This window comes from Taudactylus pleione, unplaced genomic scaffold, assembly GCF_031769625.1.
Source record: "Taudactylus pleione unplaced genomic scaffold, aTauple2 ptg000041l, whole genome shotgun sequence".
Lineage (NCBI taxonomy): Eukaryota > Metazoa > Chordata > Amphibia > Anura > Myobatrachidae > Taudactylus > Taudactylus pleione.
This window is the reverse complement of record NW_028284443.1, coordinates 27,537,976-27,559,712: the sequence shown is the minus strand read 5'-3', so window position 1 is coordinate 27,559,712 and position 21,737 is coordinate 27,537,976. Positions and strand designations below refer to the sequence as shown.

At 40.0% G+C, this 21,737-nt stretch overlaps 1 protein-coding gene across 20 annotated transcripts in view; it reads right to left on the bottom strand.

Annotated features, from left to right (window-relative positions):
• Window positions 1-3,470: 3,470 nt before the first annotated feature.
• NRCAM (neuronal cell adhesion molecule) overlaps window positions 3,471-21,737 on the bottom strand; it is a 263,101-nt gene continuing 244,834 nt past the window's right edge. For 14 of the 20 annotated variants that reach the window (XM_088457770.1, XM_088457830.1, XM_088457808.1 and 11 more), the window contains 5 exons: window positions 17,597-17,710; window positions 16,398-16,547; window positions 9,824-9,955; window positions 8,850-8,928; window positions 3,471-5,924 (listed from right to left, as the gene is read on the bottom strand). In XM_088457770.1, coding sequence (XP_088313896.1) covers window positions 5,687-5,924; window positions 8,850-8,928; window positions 9,824-9,955; window positions 16,398-16,547; window positions 17,597-17,710 — 713 coding nt within the window. In that variant the 3' untranslated portion in view covers window positions 3,471-5,686. The remainder of the gene's footprint in view (window positions 5,925-8,849; window positions 8,929-9,823; window positions 9,956-16,397; window positions 16,548-17,596; window positions 17,711-21,737) is intronic. The other 6 variants (XM_088457855.1, XM_088457860.1, XM_088457871.1 and 3 more) reach the window with 1 other exon arrangement.

Sequence of the window (21,737 nt, the reverse complement as noted above, 5' to 3'; positions counted from 1 at the left end):
GCCTGTAGAGCCACATTTGGGCAGTCCACTACATCTTGTTGTCCCTTCCACTTGGCGTGACATCATGATGTCATGTGTTTGGGCGCTGGGCTAGCACAGGGTAGAACAGAGCCCTGATCTGACATTGCTTGAGGTGCACCTAGGTGTGCAGTCAGGCTGAAAAATCTGATGAGGACACTGTGCAAAACTGTAAATGTTAAAGTCCAACCTGCTACCACTTTCATTTAACTAATACTTGATTGTCTCTTAAAATGCTGCTTGATTGAGCCATGAAAAAAAGAGAACATCAAATCTAAGGGATTCTAGAAATGTAGTTCACCACCAAAGTGCCAATTGCAAAAGTATAGGCTGGATCTGGGAGATTGTCCTCTCTTAGCTGGTGCATGAAACAAGTAATTTTGTGGTGTGAAAATGGTTATGTGACCCTCCACACACCAAGGAACCTAAAGAAAAAACGCACCCTCCTCCACCCCGTTACTAATCTCACTCCATAAAATGACATGCAGGTAAGGAACATCCTGACCCTGACCAATTCATTCTTTGCTCTGTGTAGAACGCCACCAACGTCCAGGGTGAAACATCCCTGCCCCCCTTCTCCAGGATCAGGGTCACGACCAACACTGGTCCTGCTTTAAGCTTAATATATTACATTTTAACCAGTGATGGAATTAAACTTTAAAGTATACCACAGGCCTGACATTTTCTCTTTTCACTTTCAGGACTGTGATATTAATCTTTTTTTAGCGGACACCAATATTTTAGTCAATCTATATAATCACTATAATGTAGAAGGTAATGGTCCCCTCAAACACTTGTAAACCGTAATAATTGTTGTGATAAACACTTTCAGGGAAACATCACTTATTGTATGTTATTACAGAAGTCTGTGAACCATTCAAAACTCTTTGGTTCTCAGGAAACTTTACCATCAGGAATGGGCACAACAATTGGCAGTCATTGTAACCCTACTTATGCAAATTTGTTCCTGGGTTGGGTAGTATTCCAGGAGCAATATGATAACTGGATACAATAAATTGCCATCTGGATAGAATTTATTCATGATGTCCTGAATCTCTGGATTAGGATTAAAGAGAAATTTGAAGAGTGGCAAACTATACAATGTAATTTCCATTGGCATGACAAAATCTGGGCCCTTCAAAATAATTGTCAGGATTGAATGCCTTTTCATAATGGGGACTATAGTCCAAAAATACATGGGGAATACAATATGTTGAAAAGAATACTGACATACATCTCTGATGCTGGGAGAGCTTTTATATTTGAGATAGAATACCAACGGTGCAGTATTTCCAATTTATATTAATAAAACACCCTAATTATCATGTTTCAGGATTTAATATTAAGGCAAGGTCAGTGCAAAAAGATTTCGGATACAGTGATATCTAAAATGGGTTTGAAACAAACAAACATATGAATCTGTCATTAGCATGCCACATACTGAATGCTTAAATTCTGGAGACAGGGTTGAAGGCACATTGCAATTTAGTTGGGGGGGGGGGGGGCACTATAATATGAAATTGCGAGATATAGGTTATGTTTTTAACTATGAATTTGACATTTTAGACCACTAACCTGATTTTGTAAGGGTCTGGCTGCTCCTTTCTGTTAATAAGCTTGGTTGAGCTCCATTATTGGTACTTACCTGTGTCTCTTTATGAACTTTGTAAGTGCTGCTTTGGAATTAAACAAAATATCAGAGGCTTCTTCCATTGTAAAACCACTGGTGTGCTGTATATGGCGACTTACACGGTAGCCACTGTTTTACAATATTAATTACTAGCTGGTATAAGCGGCATTGCCGGGGTTGAAAACTGGACACTGAAGTACACCTGCAGCCTTTATTTATTTACATTGTCCTAGCCTATAACCCCATTAAATTGATCCTAAAGAAGGGCCCCACTGTTTCCTAATATGCACGGAGTGCGGCTGCTTTGGTGCCCGAGCTGCCACTGTGGCCCGCTGCTCCCCCTGCACCAAGTCATGCACACAACGTGGGTCGGTCAAGTTAGAGCCACCAATGGTAGCCCGGGTGTCAGCGGTGTTGATTTGGTGCCAGCCCGCTAGCTGTAATTAGCTGGCGGCTGGCCCCAAATCCATACCTACTGGCTGCTGGTGGCACACAGGGGGAGGCGAGAGGTTGCTGGAGGGACATGGGGAGGTGAGTTGCTGGGGGGGCATAATGTGTAAAGGGCACTACTATTGTGTGGAATAATGTGTTATATGTGGCACTACTACTATGTGGCATAATATGTGAAGGGCATTACTGTGTGGTATAATGTGTCAGGGGCATCTCTGTGTAGTGTAAGGGGCATTACTCTGTGGCATTATATATAAGGTGCATTACTACTGCGAGGCATAATGTGTATAAGGGGTACTACTGTGTGGCATAACCTGAATGGGCTCTGGGCCTGATTCAGACCCGCTTGCGAGCGCTGAGTGCTCGCAAGCGAGTCGATGGTGCCCTTGTGCGCATGCGCATGATGGAGGGAGCTACGTCGTGCGCATGCGTGAGACCCAGATAGCGACAGCCAAGCTGTCGCTCCGAGTCTCGCACCAAAAGGGGCGTGCTGTCGATGTTGAGTGACAGCACGCCCCCTTTGGTGGGCGTGCCGGGGGCGTGGCTGTTGATGTTGAGTGACAGCCGGGGGCGGGGTTCCCATGGGAACGCCTACCGTCTGGGAACGCCTACCGCTCTGATAGAGCCAAAATCACTCCAGGGCTTGCGGTCACCGAGACCCTACCGCAGGGTCTCGTCGCAAGCCCGATGGTCGCGATGGTCTTGACCATCGCGACCATTATCATGGACGCTCGCATAAGGAGGACGCTCCAAAAAACCCCCCAAAAAACGCCCTGATTCAGAGCGGGCGCTCGTTCAGAGCGTCCGGCTCTGAATCAGGCCCATTGAGTGAATGTATGTGTTTTCTACCTCTCGGGGGGGGAGAGCTTTTAAGATCTTGCAATGTGGTCCACAAAGTTCTAGTTACGCCCTTGCATACAAACACAGAGAATCTGGGTTTAATATGAACTTTCATGAGTTTGCTCAGACTGGTCAAAAAGATGTTTTTGTAGCTTTCTCACAGGTTTTTGTCAGACTGACAATTTCCACTGGAGCCAGCCCCGGAACCTGTGTAATTTAAGACTGTCAACCTTTTTTAAGGATTGTGTGACAGTGTGTGGCCCTGACGAAGTTCAAACCTAGGCAAAAACCTAATCCTGGTTAAACTACACCATAATGCCAAATTTGGTGAAGCTTGGTCTAAAACTCTGGCCATGCATAAAGGACAAGCAGACAGACATGCTTTCTCACTTATTATAAATAAAATAAACATAACAGTAATAATATAGTTATCCTGCAGAAAATGTTTTAGCCATCAAAACATCACAAACTTTATATATTGTTGAAATTTAAATAGAACCTTTTTTCACAAAATAAGACAAAGAGTCATAGAGCAATTGAAATTTGAATACATTTATTAATATACAAAATGTTGTTTTTACACAAGAGTGTCTGCAAGTGACCCAAAACATGCACCGCTTGTGTTAGCTTGTCCGGAGGTCCTTGATCAAGGAATAAGGCACAATTCTCATGCTCTCTTGTGTCAATCATAAAGCTGAGCCACAATATGAAGCTTATAGTATCTCTGTGAATGCAGACATGGAACCTTGGCAAGCAGACATACCTTCTGCTATATAAATTGACACAACACAGAATTATGTCACAGTGATTTTCCCTTGATAAAAGACCATGGCAGCCACCAATAATCTATTTAAGTCTATTTTTCTCCCCAGATACTGTCTTATTGTGCTTTGACATTTGATTTGTATAATTTATTTGCACTCCTCAGGTGCCACCAACACACCAAAAAGTGTTGTTGAATTTCTGGAACTGAGTACTTAACAGAATGTACACAATGTAGGTGAAGAGAGGAACAGGAGTGTGTACACAGCTACCAAACTTGTGCTTTAGTGGTAAGTTTCTAAGAGGAGGAATGACAAAATATAACATACTGGCACAAGTTAAAGATGTCTGCAGTAAGTACAATAGTTCACTATGTCATTTTCACAGCAAAATATATGCATTTAAGTATATGCCTTGAAAAAAAACATGCACTCAACTGGCTATATCTCTTCTTACACAGTACAACATAACCTTTGCTTTATTTCTTTGTAACATCTAGAAGCATAAAGCATCTAATCTCTGTATATTTACAAATTGAACAAAATATCTACATATAAAAGCTTACTTAAAATTAAACTTGATGCAAGTTATGAAAATGCAATTTATTGGCAAATGAAACTGAGCATTGCTTCAACCATAGGCTGTTATATAATTTCATATGAAGCTAAACCACAGTATTGGAATAGTTTAGGTAATCAAGATAAATATATTTTGTCACGGATGACAGCTATCCGCTCCTACTAATCTGTGTGAGAAGCCATCTCTTTTGCATGTTTTTATTCTTATTGTTCTTTTATATTTAGTTATTTGGGAATCTGAAATAGATTTCTAAGGTGTTGTGCAGATGCTTACTGGTATCAGCAGTTTTATCTATAAGAGGCGTGCTTGCTCTCACTACATGCTGTACTCACATTCCTGGGTGTAGTCCGTGTTAGTGCCTGCACGCTTGGCTGCTTGTGGAAGTATCAGTACCTGCAGCAGCATCTAGGCAATTTACAATAGAGAAGATTCTTTTGCATTTGAGCATAATATTTTTCATAACTTCTTTATCATTTACACAATTTACATTTTTGGCAATCATGATACTGTAGTTCACCAGTATGACTGGCTACTGTGCCAACTTATTCAGCAGAGCAGTGCACCATGGAATGCATATCAAATAAAGGCACTGAACAGTATGCGTGTGGGCTCATGAAGACGATGGGGTATTCCAATGTCCCCTCAGTGACTGTGAAAATACAAATCCCAGAATGCATTGCAAAGCTAATCACTGTGGAACCTAAATAAACTGCTTTATACACAGTACAAAATACAACACGGTATGTGCAATACTTTATAGTTGAAAGGTTATAAAATAATAGGCGCAAAGAGCATATTTTGGATCTGAATAAGCATCAGCGAATACATGTGCTATATTGAATTGTTTAGCATATATATATATATTATATATATATATATATATTCTTTTATTTTGTAGTCTTTTAAAAGACATGGTATAATATACAATAAACTCACCAACTTCACCAGCAATGTCCACATAGACATTGAAGTTCTACACACTGTGACAATAATATAATACTGACGAGGGAGACTGATTCTATACCCAGGCGTCGGACCAAGGACTGCATAACAAAGGAACAAACCATGGCTTACATACATCGCTTGGCATGTGAAAGGTTTACCATTTCATGCATTTATAGTTTTCATATAGGAAATAGGACTTAGGTATCATTTTGCTACATTGTAGAGTTTGAGTCAGTTCCTGCACATTGTTAAAACAATGATGTCCTGAAGAAAGAGATGGCAATGGCATACAATCACACTGACATTTAGTACCATTTACTACAGATTGTGATTTGAAATTACTGTTGAATGTATGACTATGTCTCTGCATCCTGTGCATGTCCACATAACCATGAATTAGAACTGAGTGCATTGAATAGAACGTGGCAGCTTGCAAAAGAGAATATGACCACTTGATGATGACTACACAAAGGAATTCATGGCGTTGACTGGAGATGGAGCCTCCGAACTTTCATTGCCTTCTACAGGTTCTTTCTCTTTTTTACCACTGTATTGTCCAATAAAGGAGCCATCTTCATTAAATTGCCCATTTACTCCTTCTCCATAGTCAACTAAACTGTCATCACTATCTTCTTTTTTCACAGTTCTGTCTGAGGGAGTCCGACTTCCTTTTTTAAGGGGTTTATGATCCTCTGCATCACTGGTAGAGTAGAAAGAATAACACAATTTAGAAGAAATGGTGCATTCTGAATCACATGTCATCCACTGTAGATACTGGTATGATTGGTTACTATGGATTACTTACAGCATATTTGTTGTATGTGATCCATTAAATAATTTGTTGTAGTTCTTATATTTATAGAGGTCGGTTTAACTGATGTGACCTTATTCATCTATTGCTTTTGTGCTATATGACGGTAGACGCATGGCGCTTCTTAGACACCGCGCCACCAGGGGCATATTAGATTTTAAGCTTGCAAGCAAGGCCCTCTTACCTTTATGTCTGTCTGTTATTATTCTGTTTTGTTCTATAAATGTTTCCAATTGTAAAGCGCAACGGAATATGCTGCGCTATATAAGAAACTGTTAATAAATAAATAATTAAGAGAGGAGGGGGCCATGTGCAGTCTCTTTCCGGGGCCCCCTCCTCTCTCTCTGGTGGCCGACAGCTCACTAAGCGCAGTGCTGCAGCAGTAGACTCTTGGGACTAGTCTGTGCCCAGAGTCTACTGCGCATGTGCAGGCTGCAAGAAAAATGGCACGGCAGCCATTTTCCTTGCGATTTCCTTACTACGCATGCGCAAAACTCCGGGAAAATGGCAGCGGCAAGCCACTTTCCAGGTGATTTTTCCAGCCGACCTGAGACTCCGAAGAGGTGAGTATTTAAAATATGGGTGCAGGGTGTGCGATGTGGGCTCCCCGCACACCCTGCACCCATTATAGATATCTAGTTTCGTACATTAGCATAGTTTTTGCAACACATAGTGTCTTTTCTGCAAATTCAGTAAAATTACTGAGCAACAGGACACATGGCGCAGCTTAGCCCCATTATTCCTGGTGTGGCAAATTGATCTATTTGGAGCGATTTGAAGATATATACAGATGTGTCCTCACTAACCTATGAAATGCAGGCAATAAAAATGAACAATGGGATTCTTACATTTCTTTATTAAAACCCAATCCTCAGCAAAATGGATTGATGATTATTAGATCTATAATAATTATTAGATTTCTCCAAAAAGGGGAAAGTAGTAGGTAAAATGTCAAGCGTTATATACAGGGTTGCAAGTATCTATTCTTACCTTTCACTCAACCTATATTTCCATGGCAAAAGTAAAGAAAACAAATACAAATCATGTAAGAAAAATAAATCAATGTTTACTAACTCTTCCTTGTGATTTTCTTCTTGTAATAGTCTTGGACAATTTCACCTCCAACCACCAGAGGTCACTGTTGTACCTAAAACTTCGATTTACTTGCCTTATACAAGATGAACAAAATTGCTTCTTAAGAATCCATCTTGGATTCTGTTTGGGTCTATAATTAGACACACTTATTGAAGCCTTTTCTTGAGTATTTCAATTGTCCAGCTTCTGCTACGTGAACCTGCTCCTCTTGGATAAACTTCTACATTACTTACTTGTGTGCCAACCTGGCTAACGTGTGACTATTCAAAACGCTCACAAATTATTTAATAAACTGACTCAATTGCAATGAGCTCTATCCATTGGATCTGAACTGACACACCATATACTTGACATGTAGTTTATCAATAGAAAAAGAAATATATTTATTTTGCATATGTAATGTGCAAAATTATGCATTAAAATCTGTGTAAATACAGCAAAAACAGTGCATATTATAGATATGTACGTGGTTTAATCCTAACATTGAATAGTAGAATTAAAGTTCTAATCGAGTTCACAAGGTATTGCAAATAATAAATTACAAGTTTAATAACTAAGGTTTTATTTGCTGTTGTTTTAATATAAAACGTGTAAGCTATAAGTTAATGACTAACCATACATGAATACAAATGAGAAATATTTTATTCTGATATTAGTTGTGTATGCTATGAATGTTTTTTTTTATCTATGGTTTGAAAGTAGTGATACCAATGTATTTGAAAATTGCAGGCATAGCCTAAGACAATACCTGGTATCATTATAGCACTAACTTTAATATCCTAAACCAGTTCTGGGCCACCTGATACACTGCAGGGACTGCATTTGCAGCCCTCCAACACTCTAAAGGGCAGTTAGAAAAAGAAACACTGCACTTCCTCCTCTTATGCGTTGATGACCTCCCTGGGTCGTGCAGAGAAGGTCAGGTACATGGGCACCGAGGGGAAGTTGATGGAAGGGCTCAGCGGGGACCTGGGTCCATGCCCGATCCCCCTCTCTAATCTGTCTGCAGCAGCAGCAGCCTGTGTCTCCCCAGTCCATCACACGCTGCTCTGTGCTGGGCTATGTTGGGACCATGGAGGCTGCTGCCACTGATCAGAGGTAGCAGCAGATTTCCCTGGCTGATGCACCCTGTTGCGCAGCAAATGCTGTTTTTTTCTGGGGGGGTTTCTGTAAGGAGGCGTGGCCATGCCTTGTTACATTAGGTCACGCCCCCCGAAAGTACCAGGGCCCCGCACAACTCTTTACAGTCCTGGTCATGTAATGCGGGGACCGCCTGCTGCTCATCAGTTTTTTGTTTATTTTTCATTTTATGATAAAGTATAAGTCAAATTGGTGGCATAGGGCTAAGGCTGCCAGTAAAGGGGAAAAAGGTTGCTGGAGGCTCATGTGCCACCTATTGCCCATCACTCTTCCAGTCTGTTCCTCAGATACAATTACTTTTGGATGCACTGAATTCTAACTAGAACAACTAGGTTGCTGTTACATATACTGTGAAAAAAGTGGAAATGAGAATATAGAAGCAAATATTATAACATTCCTATATTGTATTTGATATACAATACTACGGTAAATCCCTCTCTTCTACTACTCTTCAAAGCTTCAACAAAAACACACGTCACCCACAGCTGTAAGACAACAAGTACACATACAAGCTAGGTTGGTTCTACTACTGTATTAATAGACTGCCGTGATATAGTGAATGTGACTGTTTATTCTTACCTATATTCCCCAAATGTTCCGTCATCCTCTTTCATTGGCTGGATTTCAGGGTCTGCATGGGCATCTTCCTTTTCTTTAACTTTTAAGTAAAACATAACCACAATTTAATCATTTAACTTTTTGTGTATATGAACATGATAAACATAACAAAGAAATAAAATGATATTTATTAAATACACTCCCAATAAAATGATTAAATATTAGTATCACCTAAAGCTAAACATTTTGAGTGGAATAAGATCCTTCGAAGTGCCTATCAGTACAAAGCAGGTGAGCCTCTCGCTTGCCCAGATGAAACTTATTTGTGATTTGTAAGCCCTACTCCATAGATTTGTGACTTGGACCATCCCTAACAAGCCAACCATAGCAAGACCTCATTCATATCAGGGCACACACTGAATGGCCATACATTAATTACCAATAACAAAAACCTTGTATTTTATCTCAGGTCACCTAATTTCATTAAAACTAATCTAATTTGTTTGTGTAATTGGCTTTATATTAAATATCAACAGTCAGTTAGTCAAAATTGCCTAAAGTAAATTGTCTTAAAACAAATGTGTGTATTCTATGTGTAAGAAGGGTGGAGATAAAGGTTTCACATTAAGCTGGGTACGCACTTACAGATATATTGGCTGATCAATTGATTGGCCAATATATTGGGTGCCCGTTGGCAAGTGTGTGCCAGCGATATGTCTGTGAACGACGTCGTTCACAGACAAATCGCGTCGGCAGATATATCTGTCCAACAGCAAGTGTGTACAGGCGATCAGCTGATCACCTGTACACATGCACCGCGGCAGCCGCGGCAAGGGGGTCGCTGGAAGATGACGGTCGTTCAGTGTACCATCATCTACAGATATATCTTTGCAGTGTGTACCCACTTTTATTACACTTTAAGTAAATGTAAACAATCTGTAAATTACACATTATTTCCCATCATATCTAACACATTTGCTGAATTCGTGTCTCACCTGGATATTTTCCACCTTTATTTCTTCGTATAAAACAAACAATCAGCAAAACTAATATAAGGAGGGCCACTGCACACATCAGACCAATAAACCATCCCTGTGTAGCAATGTCAACTTGCCGACTGGCCATAGCTGAAAAATGGAAAGTAGACAATAAGATATAATACATAGCGCAGGTTACATCTGAGATAACAGGGAAGACAGAAGAAAAATCAAAGTGTTTAAGCATTTGTTTCTGTGGACAGTCAATGACACCCGATCTTCTATCAGTTTACAGATCTGGATAATACCTAACTGTGGTAGAAGATGAAAGAACATTCCTTACAGAACAAGTTGTTATTGTGTATTAACAAATTGCACAATAGGAACATATTCACTCTCTCTTACTTTGTTTCACCCATTAAATTAAATGTAAAAAGACAAGCGCATTATATACTGTATATACAGTATATATATATATTGCACATTAAGCGATCGCTATACTTATGATTTCATGCAATTTAAACACAAATTGGGCATGCATCAAACAGTACACAAAACATTGTCAAATTCCAGAATTGTGCATTCATTACATTTATGACATCAAGTGACTGATATGCATTATTTCATTAGATTGTGGGTTACAGTAATTTTCAATGACATTTACAACCATCTACAATGACATTGGTTTCCATCCGGATGAATGATGTTTCAGGACAGATCAGCAAACCGTAATTCTATCTAATCAATAGCTGTCTGGCTATGATACCTTGATCAGTGGAGCATACGTAAGTGTCACCAGTCTGCTTAATGCCAAACCTAATGAACACCTACAAATGTGTCCTCATACACCTCTGCTCTAGGAGTGCCAAATAGCCCCTCTTGGCGGTCCAGGATCCTTGCGACTGAGCCGCTGCAAGCATCCTTTTTCAAAAGTTGCTAGCATACACTGACCACAGGGGCTTGCGGACTGAGGGCCAAATTCAATTAGAGACGAAAAGTCAAGTTTGGCAAAAAGCACAATGATTTTGCCTCATTCGCTTGTTTGTTTTCGCCATGCGTGTCCCTGCTTTGCACCCTATTCAATTCCAAAACAGCCAAAAACGTGGATAGGAGAATGTAGTGAAAAGCGAAACTAGCGAAAAAGTCAGCATATTTTGGGGCAATCAGTCTGTACCCCATAAAAAGCCTAGCTGACCCTGGGAATCAATATAGAAGAGTATTAATAGCGCTAATAAAAGTATTTAGTGATCTTATATTGAGTCAAAGGGCTGTTATATGAGATGTAGTTATGAGACCGGCGACCCCAATCCCAACACTACAATCCCGGCAGGGTATTTAACATAGGCGTCGAAATACCGACGCCTATGTTAATCCTGACACCGGGATCCCGACAGGATGCCGGCCGATCGTCCAGCGCCGGAGGTAAGTAGTGATGTAGCCGGGGATGGGGGGGGGTTTGGTTTAGTGACCCACCGGGGAGGGTTAGGCTAGGGAAAGGGGGAGGTTAGGGTTAGGCACTAGGGGGGGAGGTTAAGGTTAGTGACCCCCCAGGGAGTTTTAGGTTTAGGGTGCGGGGAGGGTTAGATTACTTACCTCCGCTGTTGGGATTTCCTCCGCGTCGGGCTAGCGCTGTCGGGATTTGAACAGGCGGCATACACAGCCGTCGGCAATTCAATATCATTCCCTGTTATATGCATATGTGCAAAAGTGTGGAAAAATTATATAAAGCAATGTTTTTTGAGAAAAATAAGTGCCATAGTTAAATTTGAGGTACATGTAAATGGTACTAGTATATTTTGGTGTCTCTAAAGTGAATATTTAAAATATCAAAAAAATACACCTGCTGCAGCGTCCTGCAATCCTAAATACACCTGTCTCAACCTTATAGCCCCCCAAAATACCAGGCCCACTACTTTTTACCCATTTTCCAACACTTTTAAAATTTTCGCCCCAAAAATGACAAGTCGATTTTAGAGTATTTTAAGTTTTTTTTTTTGCCTTAATAGTCATTGGGGGTGGGGTGGCCGAAGTTTCTGAATCAAGTCCCCACATTTGTACCCCAAAATAGAGATTTTGCACCTCATTTTGCCTGCTTCTGTGTGGAGAAACGTATCCACCTTTTTTTTCTACTGAGTTTTCGCGCAGGTGAAAACGTCCTGGAATTGAATATGGCGAAAAGCGGAAAAGAGCAAATCGGCGAAAACTTTTCACCAAACCAGACTTTTCGCCACTAATTGAATACGGGTCGCAAAAGATTCCGATATGAACAGCCATAGCTCCCACACAACATTTAGTGAAAATGTATGCTACCTGTGTCAGGGATTCTCAGTTGCGCCAAGCGTCTTGTGCTATATGGTTTAAAGATGCTAGGAGACAATTCAATTGGGGGCAGGGTTTACTGCAAGCTTTTATCTCCCTGGTTGAGAGCCTGGAGCTATTTAAATACTGCGCGCAGTAAGCTCAGCAAGATTTCTGTTGCCACCTCAGGAGGGTGCAAACAGAAAGTCACAATAGGTGCTGCACCCTCTGTGCTTACTGCACTCTGTAACTGCATAGCTCTGGGCACTTTACCTGGAATCTATGCATTACCGTGTGTTAGCCATTGGGCTTACCGCTAGATATGGGGCTTACTGCGTGATATCATTGAATAACTCCAGGCACTTTACACAGGGGATAAAAGCCAGCAATAAGTCCTGCTACTAATTGAATTGCCCCCTAGGTGTATGAGGACACATCTATATACATACAAAGGGGTCCATTCATGTCTCAATGTACAGTCAGAGGTTTGAATGGTTTACATGAGTAGGAAGCATTTCACTACAATGTGGCATTATTCTAGTTCTAAGATAGTTTCAATTTGGTTGGGTTAAAACCAATTTGTAGTCAGTCATAGTATTATAATCGTTATATGCCAATGCTAGATAAGTGAGAGTGCTAGGCTTTAGGTGAAACAAGCTGCTCCACTGCACCAACTTAAATGAAAATCATTCTGCTCTCCACTAAAATGTGTCATGTAATCTGACTGCGCTGTATTACTTCTATCGTCATTCCATGAATAACTCATTATCATTTATAGGGCGGGATTCTTTAAGCATCACATTTTGGATGTGATGCATCCCGCCGATGATCGCATACATACCAGCATTTAGTAACGTCGTATGCATGATGATTTAATCAAAGGACAGATTTCCTTTACGGTGTGAGGACTTCCAGGTTTATGCCCGGAAGTCCTTCTGCGCATGTGAGGACGTCAGTTAACGCATGCGCCAAATGCGGGGGACCCTGGGAGGAATCTCTCGGGGAAAACTGTGAAAATAAGTCCATAGGCTTCTATTAGGCAATGTCATCTGAAGATGGTGTTGCCTGTCTGGACCAAGCTCAGGAAATGCCCGAGCTTGGTGCATACGGGAAATGCGGTCAAACCCCAGAAAACTGCATTGTTCAGCATAGCGCATCCTGCCAGTAGTCATGGAAATGGAAACATGATATATCTGCGGAATGCACCTCTATGAAACAAAATTCATCAATGCAGGTTCTACTGACTTATTTGTGGAAATGTATTGCCCTGCATCATGCATGCTTGCTTTTTGTAAGTGTACAGTAGTTTAGTTTAAATCACAGAAGCTTATTCTGTGAACCGCCTAGATCAAGTGTATGTACTGTAAATGCCACAATGTAATATCAACATTTCATCATGTGACATTTTGCAGTGGCGGTACTCTGGGCTAGGGAGTACCAGCATTTATTTTGTCTAATTTTTAATTCTTATAACAAGCTCCAGAAACAGGAAAATTAATTTCAGAAATGAGTAAAATAGGCATCTGAACACTTACTTATCCAGGGTATTAAAGCTGCTACACCATGAAATATAAGTGATAACCATAGTGTACAACATTTCCCATATCCCACTCTATTACTGATAAGAAGCCATGCCCTTATTGTATTGAAAAAAGAATATTATGCCAAAGCCAGTTTCTAAATTGTATTGCACCCAGTACAAACCATGGCAATCTTCACACACTGAACACAGTACACTAGTGGGAGCAATTGGAGACAGATACTGACAGTAAATTAGTCCTAATTAGTATATAGTATAACAAAAAATAAAAGATACAAATGATTGGCCACTTCTACAAGATTGATGTGAGAGAGAGAGAATTGCTTTTGAATCTCAAGTAAATGATACATAAAAGTATCCTGGGGTACAGAGGTGTGTAGTACCCCCTTAATGCATGGTACATTGCTCTAGATAGTTCTATTACATATTAGATATGTGACCTGTGTGTTGTATCCCATCTAGTATGAACCACATTTCTACAGGTAAGAATGAAGGAGGAAGGAAGGTCCTATGAGTATATAGTTCAATGTCACTTTTTATTGGAAACATTGATTATCTCCATGTTGTACATTACAAATGGGAAAGTTAAATGCAGAATGTTATCTTTGCTCTTTGCAGATATCACAATTCAGCATCAGACAGTCTAGGGAGCTGCAGAAGCTTATTATACATCCAGAGTACTTATATCCTGTTTCCATATTACTTTAACTTGGTGTATTTGCTGTAACATTGTAATTGATATGCCTGATTGGTCCAGTGTTGAAGGCATCGTTCTTTGCAAGCATAGCAATAAGGCTTTAATTTAAAATGTTGTAAAGTCTATTTTTAGAATTGTAATACATTTTATAAGTATTTTCAATTCAGCAATGCAGAATAAACACACTTTACGTGTTACTTATAACAATTTACCACTTGTTTCATCATAAATATATGGCTTAATGCAATTAATCTGATGACAAATCATGACATTTCCTTACAGGTTCTAAACATATCATCAATGAAGGATTACCCCATGCAGTAACTTATACCATTTTGTAAAGTTTCATTGCTAAAAACTATGAGTAATCTGCAGCCTATTTGAAACATTGAAACCCACTGCCCACAGTGGCAAACGCAGGGTTTCTAGAGGGGGGTTTCCAAATGCCTGATTTCAGTGGGGCCAGTCCATGAAGAGGGCATAATTACCACTTATCCAGCTTTAATATGCATCATACAAAGGGTATTGTGTGTCATAATTCCAGCATATACAGGACCAGAGATCACAGTAAGCCATTAAATACAGCAGTAGGATCATCCTGTCTGAGCTGAATGTTTTTATTTTAGATGTGGGCACCATTCCAGGGCATCGGAGACAGTTCGGGAGTCTGGGAGAGCAGCAGAAGAACCTACCACTGCCCTGCACCTATATGTAAATATTGGGCTCTATAGCAGTGCATCCCTAACAGTGCATGTTTTCCAAATCCCCTAATTGGTGCACAGGTGTATTTATTACTGGCTGATACATGTTAAAAGATCCAGTGGTGGTGCTATTTATTTCATTTATCATACTGAGAAGAACATGCCGCACTAGTAAAATTCCATTATATTACTATTTCTATTGTTGTCATGGTGTGGGGTGGGACGGGGGGTTTCCAGGCAGACGGAAACCCTCTCTGCGTTTGCCTATGGCCCACTACTACAGAATCTTTTTTTTGCTTCAAAGTTGTCATTTCAATAGCTGGAGTTACACTAGCCAAACATTTTCGTACAAGAATGCAATACCGTCCATACCCTATAACATGCAGTTTTGCAGGGTTTTCTAAGCAGAAGCGCCAATAGTTACATTGCTACTAATTCAAAATGAGAAGACACAGCAGCCATTCTGGTGATATTGCATTGTGGGTACAACTATAATGCAAAGTTATACTGAAGAGCTGATATTACATAGCGGACATAATGCAATGTTTGCCAAGCTACCGTGGCTTTCCTTTAACTCATGACAGACACACAATAAAGGTAATTTATGAAAGTGTAGACATGGGAATGCAGGGCTTTTCTGATTGCACAGATGCGCCTATTTATCCACCTTGTGAGATCTTAAGATGCGTACACACTGGGTGATTAAAATGAGCGATTGAATGATTATAACATCGTAATCGTTCATTAATTGTTCAGTAATTGTGGAGTATGATGTCGAAAATGACCAGCGATGCGCGCTCCCGCTGGTCGTTTTCGACAACAATCATCACATGAACATGCAGACCAACCTGCTGATAACGACAGGCTGTGCATGTTCAGGGATGAGGGAGGGTGCCTGCACTGAGCGACATATCGTTTACTGTAGGCACATTATCCTACTGCACAGGAAAATTAACGATTGTATGATTACAATGTCGTAATTGTACAGTCGTTCCTCTATCATCTAGTGTGTACACACCTTTAGGTACGCACCAGTGTCCCGATAAAATCAATCCAATCAAGAAGCACAATTTCACATACCCAGATTTGCTTGCACTTCCCTGTAAAAATAAACAAAATAAAAAGTGCATTTGCAAAAATACAGGTGCAGATGGCAAAACACTACAGGAGAAGCACATCCTGCCCTTTGTAACTTTATTGAGATCTTTTATACATATAATATTTAAGAGAAAGAGTTCCAAATCTGGGGAGAACCACTGTCCATTTCCTTCATTCTCTTTCTTTTCCTCATATTATTAAAGACGTTGCGCTGAGATCATTGTGTGAGGCACATGAGTTGCTGCACAAATGCCTCACCTGGACCTGTGTGAAATGTTTCTTCTGAATACATATCTGTGTGATCATCAGAATAAACCCGAACTATATATGATGTCCCAGGAGATAAACCTTTTAATACAAAGACGCTCCGTGTACCATTTACAGACTCCTCTTTCCAGTCTTCTTTGCCTAGAAGAATTTCGGACAACACAGGAATAACTTATTTCATGATCTATCCATATTTACTTCTAGGAGGCTCTGCTCATTCATACTAGATTCATAATCACATGCAAGGAAAGCTTTAAGCAGCTCTACAGAGTATTAATCAATAACATATAAAAATTTAATGGAACCATTTTCAAAATAATTAAACATGTAAATAACGACGTTAACTACTAAGGCCATCTAAACAATCTTTTCTGTGTTGTCACTCATTTAAATACCATATAATTACATTTTTAGATGCTTTACAGTCAGAAGAGTTAAATGACAAAAAAGGATATTTACTAAAAAGTGCAAAATCAGCAGTAACCTCTAGCAACAAATTAGACCTTTTAAATTGATGTCTTGTGCCAATCAAAGCTTATTGCTGATTGGTTGCAACAGACTGGTGCACATTTTCACCAGCACTAATATAAAAAGAATCCATATACAATCTGACATATATGCAGCTTTTGATATAGTTATACTATTGAAAAACTAATACTATGATGTCCAGTCTTCATTAACAATATTGAAATCATAATGAAAATTAAACTTTTAAATTCAGTATTGTGCTACAGTATATCACTATGTTAGTAAACTTTTTTGTAACATGAGTTTACAAATAACATGGAAGAACGCCACCGGAACACTTAAAATGTAGTTGTGAGTGGAGTTCACCATGTACATCTGGAGCTTTACTTGCCTGGTGTGCACCGTCCATTGGACCAATACCGCTCACCATATTCAAACAAGCAGTCTTGTTGTTATTGCTGCAACTCCCCAGACTTTGCAGTGTATTGCTGCCTATCTGAATCAGGAGAACACTGCTTCATCATTGAAGACAGACTGGGTGAATGATGCACCTCAGATAAGTAAATCAAGATTTATCTTAACATAAACAATTCTACTCAATACAAAATTTTAACCTGTGGGTGGAATTAGTGTATAAGTATTCTCTGTTTGAATGTACTCTTACGGCTAGTTTTACCAGCTAAACCCTACATATGATCATTCTTAATGAAACTGGTCCTTACTCATTTCTACATATTTAACATAGAGCTTGACATCTGGATTCTCAAAATTCCACAGGATAGTGGCTGATGTTTCCGCAGCAGTGACATTCTTGATCAGGGGAATGACTGGCTGAGCTGAACATCAAGTGAGAAGAAAGACATTTAATATGCAGCAAGGTTTTTACATTGAAAGCATGCATGTCTAATTAGTGCTCAATTTCTGGAGAAAGAGTTTCCAAATGGCTGGAAAACAAGTCACTTGCACAAATGTAGGTGTGGTTACAATAATAGGCATACATTCCATCATGGAACATGTTCACAATGAGTCAACTGACCCAAGTGGGTGGGGCTTGTTTAATGAGTATATACAATGGACAGAAATATTGTGCGAGTTGAAAAAAATGTTTGACTTATTATCTCCAAAAATTAAGACATGTATCTAACAAGGACTGCATGCAACTCGGAGGCCAAACGTAAGAGCCGATACTGTGAAAGATGTAGTCTGTGCATTTTACAAATGGTTAAAAGGTGAAGATTTAGAGTACAGTAATTGGTCTTAGAGCAATTGGATAATTACATATAATCATTGGTTTTCATTACTTGCCAATGATTCTTTTATAGTTAACTTAATTCCTTTGAATTTGGTATTCATGACAATAAAATGTACATGAAAGTAAATATGCAAACATACAGACTGCATGCACTATATATAATAACTGAACTCAGCAGGATCAATTCATGGCAATAGAAATTCCATTTATTTTCCATGGTAAAAATCTTTAATTCATCATGAATCTTCATAACAATTCTCTGTTAAGTAATAATGAATCAGTCACACATGGCCATTTACTGGCACATTTTACTTGCTTCTTCATCACTTCTACCCCTGTAAGAATAATAACTTTATATGATATATACAAGTATTAGTAAAGGCTATTCTTATATTCTTATGTGAACTAAAAGATGAGCTGCCAGAATGTTGGCTGGAAGTGAGATGCAGAAAAGCAAATAACCTACGTAATAAAATGTTTAGATGTATATATTAGATATACATACTAAGTTTGTTGAAACAACTTTGATCTTACCAATCCCTACAGACAACATGCCCAGCCACTCCTCCCATGGGCCTCTGCGGAGCAGAGCTGTTAGTGACAACTCACGGCTCCGCCTCCACATTAGTGACAGTGCCTCCACCGCCGAGCCCATCGCACCACCAGGCATCTCCACTGCAGCAGCATCAAGCAAGAAGGCAGCAGGCAGGCACTGCCTGCAGACGGAACGCGGTGACTCCCACTCCAGCCTCTAGGTAAGTTAGCTAGATCAGATAATTTATAATGAAATGAGCGCGCCAATCCAATGGTGCTGCAGGAAATGCTTGGGTGGCCACTTACACCCTATAAACCTCAATAAATACAGTACTTGCAGTTCCCGCGCTCCTCTGGAGTAAAAGTCAGATTTAGGAAAAGTTAATAAATGAGAAAGTTTCCCCGGAATGGATTCCTATACTGTTCCTTTTCAAACGATTCAACCAGTGAATATGCCAAAATTCCTCAAAAAAATGAAAAGTAGTATATAGTGAAGTACAGTTTATTCAAAACATAAATACATCCATAAAACACATAAAGGTGGCTGCATACCAGATATATAGGGGTGTAGGACAATTCACACTCAAGATAGCATGTACAGGGATATAAACAGTCACCTCCCGGGATGGGTTCGTCAACATACATCATCTCCGCTGAGTGCTATAGGAAGCCGACCGGAAGTGGTATGCGTTCCAGTTAATGGAACGCAAACCGCTAAATTACATTTGGATGGCAATTACTACGTAGATCTGGGGAGAATTATGAAATCTCATTTCAGGAGGTGAGACATAGTTGGACTATAGTTGGTGATTGTGCCCCTATGGGAGTAGAATAGGATCATTGAGAGATGGACCAATAGGGAGACACCTTAGGGTATTTAAGGAAGTAGTATATGGTGGTTAACATACACCTTGAAAAAGGCTCTATATGAGCAGAAACGCGTTGGTGAGAAAGGAGCTGCATTGAGAACACCAGGAATAGGGGCTAGAGGATGAACCACTGCCATATAGACACCAGGGGGACCACACGAACCCATCCCGGGAGGTGACTGTTTATATCCCTGTACATGCTATCTTGGGTGTGAATTGTCCTACACCCCTATATATCTGGTATGCAGCCACCTTTATGAGTTTTATGGATGTTTTTATGTTTTGAATAAACTGTACTTCACTATATACTACTTTTCATTTTTTTGAGGAATTTTGGCATATTCACTGGTTGAATCGTTTGAAAAGGAACAGTATAGGAATCCATTCCGGGGAAACTTTCTCATTTATTAACTTTTCCTAAATCTGACTTTTACTCCAGAGGACCGCGGGAACTGCAAGTACTGTATTTATTGAAGTTAGCTAGATCAGGCTGGGAGACAGGAGGAGAGGTGTGCCAGGGCAAGTACCCACTTTGTTTCTTTGCTCTCTGTCCTAGTGGGATCTGTAAGTATTTGCTGATGAGCTAAGTCATTATTGTCCCTATACACTGTGTTTTCCATATGCAGGTTATATTGTGAGCTGCTATATTGACATACTGTTTATCTAATTGTTTGACCTAAATTTCACCCCTTTAAATGTACTATAATGCACCTTTTCCCAGGAGGGGGCCTTGATTTTCTACTTATTTACACCCAACATGTTATGTCAGCGCCATCTCCCCTGCACTGCTGATTCGTGTTACATCTGATCATTGGTAGTGAGCACTCAGCTGCTATAGTACAGATGATACATGTTACAGTGCTTCTGATCATTGGTAGGGAGCACTCAGCTGCTGATAGTGTTACATCTGGTCATTGGTAGGGAGCACTCAGCTGCTATAGTACAGATGATACATGTTACAGTGCTTCTGATCATTGGTAGGGAGCACTCAGCTGCTGATAGTGTTACATCTGGTCATTGGTAGGGAGCACTCAGCTGCTGATAGTGTTACATCTGGTCATTGGTAGTGAGCACTCAGCTGCTATAGTACAGATGATACATGTTACAGTGCTTCTGATCATTGGTAGGGAGCACTCAGCTGCTGATAGTGTTACATCTGGTCATTGGTAGGGAGCACTCAGCTGCTGATAGTGTTACATCTGGTCATTGGTAGGGAGCACTCAGCTGCTATAGTACAGATGATACATGTTACAATGCTTCTGATCATTGGTAGGGAGCACTCAGTTCTTGTATTACAGATGGTGTGTTACATCTAATCATTGGTATATATACACATTCTAGGGGGCACCAGCCAAAATTTTGCCTATGGCACTGAATTGACTAGGGCCGGCTCTGACTTTAGCACATGTTACCTATAGGGGCTCAGAAAGTTAATGCTAAACTATAGTCTACAATTCCAAAAACTATAAGGGACCACTGACAGAAGCTGTACAGTGCCTTGCAAAAGTATTCACCCCGCTTGGCTTTTTACCTTTTTTGTTACATTACAACCTGTCATTTATTTATTTTTTTCATCTGAATTTTAAGTAATGGATCTGCACAAAATAGTCTAATTTGGTGAAGTGAAATTAGAAAAAAAAAATATATATATATATATCAAAAATAATTTTTCTAAATAAAATCCTGAAAATTGGCATGTGCATATGTAATCACCACCCCCTTTGCTATGGAGCCCCTCAGATGTTCTGGTGCAACCAATTACCAGAAGTGACATAATGAGTGAAGTGAAGTCCACCTGTGTGAAATCTAAGTGTCACATGATCTGTCATTATAAACACACCTTTTCTGAAAGGCTCCAGAGGCTGCAATACCACTAAGCAAGAGGCATCACACCATGAAGACCAAGGAGCTCTCCAAACAAGTCAGGGACAAAGTTGTTGAGAAGTACAATTCTGGGTTGGGTTATAAAAAAATATCCAAATCTTTGATTATAACCCGGAGCACCATCAAATCCATCATCATCAAATGGAAACAACATGGTACCACAACAAACCTGCCAAGACAGGGCCGCCCACCAAAACTCACAGACTGGGCAAGGAGGGCATTAACCAGAGAGGCAGCACAGAGACCAAAGGTAACCCTGAAGGAGCTGCAGAGTTCCACAGCAGAGACTGGTCTATCTGTGCATGTGACCACAATAAGCCGTAC